The sequence below is a fragment of the Gordionus sp. m RMFG-2023 genome, chromosome 1, assembly GCF_954871325.1.
Source record: "Gordionus sp. m RMFG-2023 chromosome 1, tfGorSpeb1-WG-v2, whole genome shotgun sequence".
Classification (NCBI taxonomy): Eukaryota; Metazoa; Nematomorpha; class Gordioida; order Chordodea; family Parachordodidae; genus Gordionus; species Gordionus sp. m RMFG-2023.
Genome location: NC_088775.1, coordinates 44,104,032 through 44,114,106, shown reverse-complemented (window position 1 = coordinate 44,114,106; position 10,075 = coordinate 44,104,032). Strand labels below are relative to the sequence as shown.

General features: G+C 33.4%; 1 protein-coding gene across 1 annotated transcript; it reads left to right on the top strand.

Annotated features, from left to right (window-relative positions):
• The first annotated feature begins 265 nt into the window (after positions 1–265).
• Positions 266–1,687, top strand: LOC135926043 (uncharacterized). The gene has a single exon (XM_065461704.1). It carries the CDS (start codon positions 266–268, stop codon positions 1,685–1,687), a length of 1,422 nt encoding a protein of 473 aa, XP_065317776.1.
• Positions 1,688–10,075: the final 8,388 nt, after the last annotated feature.

Genomic DNA, 10,075 nt, shown 5'->3' with positions numbered 1-10,075 from the left:
TAGTCCCCTCTCTGACTCGCTACCTTCAAGTAGCTCTGCGGACGATAGCGAAGCTCAGTCAATCATTACGGCGTTAAAATACTCTGTCTACAGCACCGATGATGAACCTGGTATGCCCTAGGTGGGAGCATCGAATACACCCAACATACCCGGTATCCTTAATGGTATCGTTGTCGGGGGTCCTAGAAGCACCTTCTCTGACGAACAGCTCGCCGACCGCCCCAGCCTCAACATCAGCAATGCAAGACTCACCGTAGGACCACTCATGTCGCCCTTCACTAAAAGAGTCGCTGAAAGAGGGTTCCGCCCGCGCATTGACCACCTAAAAATAAACAATAATAATAACATATACTTTAAACACAATATTCGCGCGGGCGTACATAACAAATATCACGACATTGTTAGGCAGTTAATCGTTGCCGATGTCATTGAACCAGCTGACGAGGATCAAATATGCTCACCCTTATTCGTGATCCCAAAAGGGAATGGTGCACCTCGGGTCATTAGCGACTTCTCCGAAGTATCCAAAAACTTCCTGCACTATCCCTTCCGTCTCAAATCAATTCCTCTTATGTCAGCCAAGCTTTATCAGGCATCTTATGCCTGCAAAATTGACATCAGATCAGCCTTTTTCTCTATCCCCCTCTCGAGCAGTGTGAGAAAATTCTTCGGCTTCAAATTTAATAATAGCAACTTTCGATACAAAGTATTGCCCATGGGCGCGTCCTTTAGCCCTTACTGCCTCCAATCAATTATCCTGGATGCCTGCGCCAAGACTGTCAAGAAGGCCAACTACAACGTATACCTTGATGACATCCTAATATACGGGCCCAACGAGAACGACGTCAAATGGTCTACACGATCACTGCGCTGCACCCTGGAAGGATGGGGCTTACAAATAGCACCTGAGAAATCAGTACTCGACCCTACACCTCAAATTACCTATCTGGGGGTCTCCATCGATCTAACCAGCAAAACAGTCTCAGCAGATACAGGTACGAGAAGAAGACTCCACAAATGCCTGGAGGTCTTTCGGCGACATTCCTACCAACATCTCGAGATAGGGGTACAACTAGCGGCCAGAGTCCTAGGGGTCGTAAACCACTACGCCTACACTATAACCGGTATGTCGAGACTCTTCTCCCCATACTACGTTACGATGAACAGCGAGCAGCTGGGCCCCATAGTGGACACCTTCCTGGATTTAACGAAAGCGCGACTGATCATCGACGCATTAGCAACCCCCTTGCCTCTTCACTACTATGCCAACTCACCGGTATATGTCGACGCATCCAACTCCCACATGGGTATTAACTTCTGGGAGACCGACAACCTCTCGGTAGCATACAGTGAAGCATGCCTCCTATTCAACATCCCCGTCCATGCGATTTCCCACATCAATGGCAAAGAGATCCTCGCAGTAGGAATGGGAGCCATCATGGCAATCCACCGAAATAATGAGCATCCTATGATTTTTACGGACTCATCGGTAGCCTACTTTACCTTCAGAAAGGAAGGGTCACGGTCACCTTCGCTAGAGATCATCATCACACAAATCATGATCAAGCTAGGTTTGCTAAACTTTACCGCCATATCGCAGAATATACAATGGATTCCGACGGAGGATAACCCTGCCGACCTCCCATCAAGGACCTGGATGGCACCAAGAAGACACCTTGGACTTTAGCTAGGGGGCTGCGATGTTCCCGTCCTTCGAGCCGGTGGGCCGTTGCTCGGACCGGTAACCCCTGGTTGTACCGGTGGGTTGATAGTTGAAGGAGGTAGAAGAGATAGTAGAAGAGAAGAGGGAGACGATAGTAGGGGTTTCGGAGGTACGACGAGTTCGCTACTTCCTTTTCTTACCCCTGGCGGGGGCCGCGTCCTTCCTTTCAGGGCGTTTCCGATAACTGAAGGTGGAGGGGCCTGCACGGCCCCTGTCTCAAAAGGGTGCAGGGTCCTGATAGACAGTAATGTTTTCCCCGCATAAGAATTTCTCTTGGTATGAAGCATCGTTATTCCTCGCGGTTTTCCAATTCCAATGAATGGCTAACGCCAGAACTCGAATCCTTTTTGCCTGAACTTTCAGCATTCTAATGTCAGATTCCGGCGACAGAATTTCTAACACTTCAGCGATGTGCTTGATCTCATGACGGTCTCTGTCAGTGGCCTTGCATCTTGGCTCGAGGAGATCTTGTTGGAGGCCTGCCCAAACTTTCATTAGTCTATCCTAGGCTTCGGCTGATGTCGCTGGGGGCTCGAGTTGTACCGGGGGCAACGTTGGAGGTGCGCCTGGTATTGCTGACGGTGGAAGTGCTTCCGTGGTTTGTGTACCGATCACTTGAGGACCCCTTTCTCGGGGGGTAGACGTGTGTCTAGGTGACGGGGTACGTTGTCGCTGTCGGTCCTGGCCGTTCACTTGCGTGGACAAGGCTGCCATGCGTTCGGAGATGGCTTGCATAGCCGCGATAATAGCGCGGGTGTTCGGATCGACGGGGGCAGCATCCATTGAATTATCCGGCGTAAGAACGAGATTAGTGCCGTCTAAGTTCGGAGGCTATCCTGGCGGTTGGTTAGCGATGTCAAGAGGTGGTCTATTGCCCACAAAAGTTCCTTGAGTAATGCGTGGTCTAACCATGGATTCGGATTAATTTTTAGTACGAATAAATTTACAGTACAAACAATAGAAAATAAACAATATCGTTATTTTTCTCAATGGGAAGCCAGTTTTTGGTTAAAAAACGGAAGCCCTACTGAATGTCAATATAAAAAAATATTTTTGACATATTTTGGCAATAGGAATATTATGTTGGTGGACCGTTTTTGTTATCCTGATTCGATTGAAACCTTATCTTTGAAAGAAATTAAGTCAATATTTTAAATTATTTAAACCGATTTCAACAACTTTTGCTTCTAGATTTGATCTTGTTAGTGTCATATATGTCAATATATGAGATGATAAATAGAAAGAAAAGATAAATTGGAATTGGGAACATTATATTAATTCATTATCATAATTATTATTAGCATTAATTTTGATTATTATTTTTTAGTTAATTAGAATATTTTTTTATATACATGAAGATATTGGATACAATAAAACGGTTAATCTAACTTGATCAGATTAAGTTCTCATCACCAGAAAAGATAAAGGCTATCCGAAATCCACCAAAACCTAAGAATATACAACAACTTATATCTTTTCTAGGGTTGAATTATCATGAACGTTTTATTCGTAATCTAAATAATAAATTAACGATTATGAAAGTACCTTGTCGGTGGACGAAAGATGAACAAAATTCCTTGGTGAGGTTAAAAACTTATTGTCTTCCTAGGGAACGTTAATTCCTTATAACATGCAGTTGCCTCTAATTTTAGAATGCGACGCATCAGAATCAGGATTAGGGGCTCTGTTGCTACATCAATTAGTAGATGGAAAGACAAAACCTATTTCGTTCAGGTCACATACTTTATTAGAATCAGAGAACACTACGCTCTGATTGATAAAGAAGCTCGAGCGCTTTATTTGGTATTGAAAAAATTCATCCACTTATTTATGGTTGAAAATTTTTACTTCGAACTGATCACAAACCATTAGAGCGATTATTTGGCGAGAAGCGCGATTTACCTAAAATTTATAATAATCGCTTGACACTTTGGGCCTGGAAGATGGCTTTTTATATGATTTTATAATAGAATATCTTGGTAGTAAAAGTGTAATCGCCGACTCATTATCAAGGCTTCCGATATTAGACATGGAAGGAAATCAAGATCCTAAACATGCTTTGGAGATTCGAAGTATAAATTTGACAATCTTAAGAGATCTCTTTTTATTTTTTAGTAGATGTACAACTCTGTATTGTACATTGCAATGCTTGCATCTTCGCATATTTTTTTTGGAGTATCTGCAAAGTTGGAAATAGCTTTTAAATAAATTTACCTCGTCAAAATTATTATTAGGACTTACATATAGAGAAGCTACGAGTCAGAAGAAAGACTTAAATCAGAGTCTACAACATTATTCATAATTTTTAATGCAATTAAAAATAATCTTTTCTATTTTCTTTTAATATTTTTACAATAGGGGAGGCTGAATGAAATTTTGTTTAAATATAAATAAAAGACGCCGTTTATTTAATTATTAAATTTCCACACTAATAAAATAATAATCTAATTTTTGGAAAAAAAAGAGGGAAGGGGGAATGGAAATAAATATTGTTTTTAATCTGGAAAATAATTTTAAATTGAAAAAAAAGGATGGAAAAAAATTAGATATTAATAAAATATTGTGATGGCCAAGAACTGAACTAAAAAACTTAACGGACCTGAGCAGACCTTTCGCAAAGTTTTAACGTGCACCCAATTGAAAAATATTATATCCAGCTTGCAAAAGTTTACGGGCCGAGTTAGAAATTATTCCAATCGGTTTCGATAGTAGCGTTGGAATCGCTTTCTGAATTATGACTAAAAAATAATTTTTATTACTATATATCAATCAGAGACCTATAGAACAGTCCTGATCCCGGCCTCTGTATTTTAATTTTTTTAAAATATATCCGGGCCAAACCGTATTTTTAAAACTCAATATTTTAAATCGCCATTATTAGCTAGAATATTATAAATAAATATAATATTTTTTAAAAGAATTCTACCCAGGTCTGATATTTTTTTTAAAATCATTTTTTATATATATAATATTCTAAATAATTGTATATTAATAGGTAGTGGGTGTTAAACGGCTCGATTTGAGACAATTTTTATAAACGGCTAACTCAATATTTTATCCAGAAAGCTATTACACCGCAAGCCTTAAGATTGTTGTCATAGATGGCACAAAAGTTTGAACATCTATCAGCGAAATGTCGAGGTTTAGGTAATATTAATAATATAATGGTCATATTCTTCAAATAATACACATAAGTCATTTATAATTTATTTAAATTCCCGAACCAAAGTGGTTAAATTTTTTTAATGTTTTCATTGTGAAATTAATAATAGCAGGTCAATTCAAAATAAACTCTAGCCGACCTGAAGCCAACTCATCGAGCCACTTAATTTGAAATTAGTTTTGCGACTCCAACTAAAGTTCAGAGTCATAAAATCTCGACTATTTAACAACACTATTAAAAAAACATTAATATACCTGTTCTCCCACATCTCCCAAGCCTTTAATTAACCCTAACCGTGTCCAGCTTTTACATGAGCGGGAGTAGGGGGTGGGGTATGAAAGTTTGCTTTAAATTTTTTAAGAGGGGGTAGGAGGTAGGCATTTAAGGGGGGTAAGCTAGGGGTAGGAGAAATTATTGGGAAGATTATCTATTACATTTTTAGATGAAATAGGGCAGAATTGCTGTAAAAATTAATAATTTTATTAACTTACAATACAATGATATTGCTAAACATCGACCAAATATATATTGCATACAATTATAGACATTATCTTCCAAATAAAACTTTCTGCTATCCCTTTAAATATAATTTAAAAAGGTTAGACTTGCTCAGCAAACATGCCAAACAATATACTATAATAATACATTCAATGTTAAAATACAATATTGACATTCATAATATTTTGAAAGTTGATAGTAGAGTATTATAATTTAAGTTTGTATTTTTAAAATTTATGAAAGGAGTACCAGTATAATTTAAAAAATGTAATTAATAATATGGGGAGGGGGTATAGGTTTTTGAGGAGGGTTAACAAAATCATGTCTTAAAGATTACATAAATAGTAAATTCATAATGTTATTTATAAACTATATATATTTAATTTAAGGAGTTCGGAAAATCATTAAAAAGATTGTAACTCAAGTTATTGAATATGTTAACCTAACAATTTAAAATATTAATTATAAAATGAAAAAATTGATATATTTTTTTATATAAGTTTATCCATTCACACAAATCTGGGATAAACAATCAATATATTTTACAACAATTTTAAATTATTTATTGATAATTAGAAAAAGGCCATTATTTTTAGATGAAATTAGTGCTATAATTACTAAAAATTAATGTATAAATTTATACTTTTTCTATTATTTTGTTAAAAAGGGCAATTTGGGTCGATTTTGAAAACGGCCCGATAAAGATGTTAGCCAAAATAATATTATGTAAACTGGAGATTTTGCTCATATGTGACAGAAAGATTTGGACATCTATTTGCAAAATCTCGAGTCTTAAAATTATTTTGGCTAAATTCTTAATCAGGTTTTTAACAACACTAAACTTTAGTCCAGGCCTTTTCAAAATTTGACAAGTTTCGATAAATTCTAGTGATGGGTTTGGTTTCTCCTAAAATGTAGGGTATCTCATATTCTAATATATATTAACCATTTTTAGCATAGCTCCAAACAATTCCTAAGGCAGTCCATGAGGTATCAAGCCTTAGTTTGAATCGGATAGTTTCCAGCGTCTACATGGTAGAAATTTGATTGAGGCAAACCCCCCCCCCCCTACATAATACCCCCCCCCCCCTACATAATATCCCCCCCCCCTAAAAAATCCCGCCGTCTTCGGCTTCAATATTTGCTAAACCACGATATAGTGATATTAATAAAAAGAATCTTATAATAAGTTACCATTTATGTTCTTACAACAAAATTTTATTTCTTTCTTTTCAGGTCTATTTAGGCTAGAAAAAATTATTAATTCTCTAATTCTTGCTAATAATCAATCGGAAATTGAAATGTTTGGGTCACTCCATTGGGATTGATCATTGAATGAGAAGAAAATATAATCTGGGAATCTTCAATAACTTTGAATGTTTGCAAATTATTAAATAATATAGTTAATATTTGTTTACCTATCAAAATCTTATTTTTAATAATAATATTAAGTATTTTGTTAAAATTTTAAATGATTTATTATATTCTTACTGAAATTTATTATTAAAATTAATGATATATGTTAACCTCTATACTTTTAGAAAATTAACAATTAAAAATAATATTAATATTTTACGTATGAAAATGTAAAATATTATGGTAAAAAAATAATTAAAAAAGCTTAAAATTCAAAAAAAAAGTTATAATTTTTTTATTATTTGTTAATAGACATATCTCTTTTAATTGACATTTGTCGGAATAAATCAGGTTAATGATGCTTACTACCAAGTGAATGTATGGAAATATTCTAAATACCAACCTAATTTGCTAAATACCGACCAAAATTTATTAAAATGTAATAAGATCCTTATTATTTAATATTATGAAATCACGTGGCCGAGTCCGGCCTCCTATATATTATCTCCCCAAGGATGGAACCACCAAGTTAGAATAAGAAAAAAAACATGATCATTCCAGGGATTCGAACCCGGGAGGATGGGATAAGTAAACCAAGCTCTTGCATACTAGGCCATAGAGGCTTTACAAAAATCACGATTTTTCAAATATTTATTATAAATATATTTGGTAGTGCCTATCCAAATGAAAAATGAACAAAATTCAAATTTGATAGATGGTACCTTAAGGTACCAAGCATTATTAACCAATAAATCAACGATAAACAACATAAATTATTGAATTTAAAAAGAATATAATTCAAGTCAAAAAATACCCCATAAAAATCATTACCTACCCCCTCAAAAAATATCTACTACCAAAAACTACCATTTTTATATTATATTTAATTAATATTCTCAATTTTATTTTACCTTATTAACATGATTTTTTTTTTTTAATTCATAAAAATTGTTAAAATGAAAGAAATTATGTATTTTAATTGATGATAAAATAAAAATAATTCAAATACAAATATGGAAGGAAAAATAAAACTTTTTGCTTCTCTATCTTTTATGTGGATATTAAAATATGGAAAAAAAATTTATATTTTTGACTAAAATTTTTTAATTTAATTTATATGTCATATATAAATTAATATTAATAATTATTCTTACAAGTTTGAATTTTGCAATATTATTTATTTATTGAATTATGATATAAAACCAGATATCTTAGGGTTGCATACCTATTTGATTTTATTTACCCAAGTGGTTAAATACAAAATCGGATTTGATATATTATTAAAGATATATTAGGTTTATTGTAATTATTGTAACAAACTTATTATTTTGATCCAAGTTCAATCCTGGTTTAGTACAAATTTTTAGGTGAAAACTGTGGGTTTAGTTTATTTACAAATTCATATTTTTTTAGTAGACCGGGTTAGTGATTAGTTTAAAACTAAGCTACAAAGGTAAGGATGTATATTGGCTAATAAAATCGATAATGGTTGGAACGGGTTCCCCCATTTTCACTTTATTTTAGTTGCTCCAACTCCATTGGGACCGTGGAACTTTTAACACATTGAAATATTCGAAAAAAAAACCATTAATTTGTTAAATATCAAATTTTCTTTGAAAAAATTTATTATCCCATAGAAATTTATAAATCGGCATCACTTTCACTTTATTTAAAGTATAGGGTGATGCTCATCAAGTAGTGGTAATAAATAGCTTCATTTTTAGCAGTATTAGAGCCACTAAACCGAATTTTTAAGCGAAAACTATCATTTTAGCTTCGACAAGGTTTAAACTTAGAAAACATCATGTATCTAGCCTAATGGGGATCTTTGAAAAGAGGATAAAATGACCTGAATAAATTTTAATAATTTATTTATTTATAAATTTTTCCTATATATTTTTTTATTCAAAAAAATTAATATTTGCCTAAAACCTAGATGCTGGATTTGACAATTAGAATAATCTGCCACAGATTTAAATTAAATAAATATAAAACGATTGCTGGTTTTCAATAATATATATTTCTAATAAAATATTTTAGCAATTTTTTAACACAATTCTCGGGTTTAGGTCTTGCTTTTCCCAACTCTTTATCTTAGCCTATAAACGTTTAAATGACATTCTTTCCATAAAGATATAGAGGGCTCCTTATGGAAAGAAATATGTAGCCTAGCTCTGTTGAATCTCAAAGATAAAAATGCTATAAATCACGTAATTGATATTTTGGCATTCCCTGTTGCTTTAAATATCCGGTATGAATAAATACTGAATCGCTAAAATGAATTGCTAAAAATCAATTAATCATAATCAATCAAAAAGTATAAAAAATTTAAATGTTGGAAATATAATTTAATACACAAAAAGTTTCTTAGGAATAATTATATTTTGTATGTTTTGAGTTAATTTTTCAACAATCTGTCCTTGCTTGGCGTTACATGCCTATGAATATTCAAAAGATCCAAATCATTCAATCTACTTAAGTTGTATTTCATAGGTATGTTTTTCAGAGACTTGCAGGCCCCGCCCCTGAGTCGGATAGTATTTTAATTTTTTTAAACATACCTGGGCCGGGCCGGAATTTTTTAAGGTAAATATTGCTGGCGTTTTAAATCAAAATATCTTAATTTTTGTTTTATACATGTATATTTACGTGCTAAGCATTATCCTAAAAAATCTTTTGACAATAATTTGGTTTGACCGATTGCCGAGCTCAAAACCGACCACTTACTAAATATTCGATTGACCAAATTTACTAGTAATATAATTTGAAAAATGTTGATTTTCGTATTATTTGTCTATAATTACGTGTAAAACATAATCCCAAAAAATATTTTTAAAATATCTCTATTTGGCGGATAACCGACTCGTAGCCCACCCAATGACTAAATACTGAATTGCTAGCGTTTTAAATCAAAATATATTAATTTTTGTTTTATACGTGTATATTTACGTACTAAGCATTTTCCTAAAAAATCTTTTGAAAATAATTTGATTTGACCGATTGCCGAGCTTAAAACCGACCACTTACTAAATATTCGATTGACCAAATTTACTAGTAATACAATAAATGTTGATTTTCGTTTTATATATCTATAAATACGTATAAAACATAATCCCAAAAAATATTTTTAAAATATCTCTATTTGGCGGATAACCGACTCGTAGCCCACCCAATGACTAAATATTGAATTGCTGGCGTTTTAAAACAAAATATCTTAATTTTTGTTTTATACATGTATATTTACGTGCTAAGCATTATCCTAAAAAATCTTTTGAAAATAATTTGGTTTGACCGATTGCCGAGCTCAAAACCGACCACTTACTAAATATTCGATT

Excerpts from the sequence above, each read along its gene's own strand:
- LOC135926043 (XM_065461704.1), top strand. The coding sequence starts at position 266 with ATGTCGCCCTTCACTAAAAGAGTCGCTGAAAGAGGGTTCCGCCCGCGC.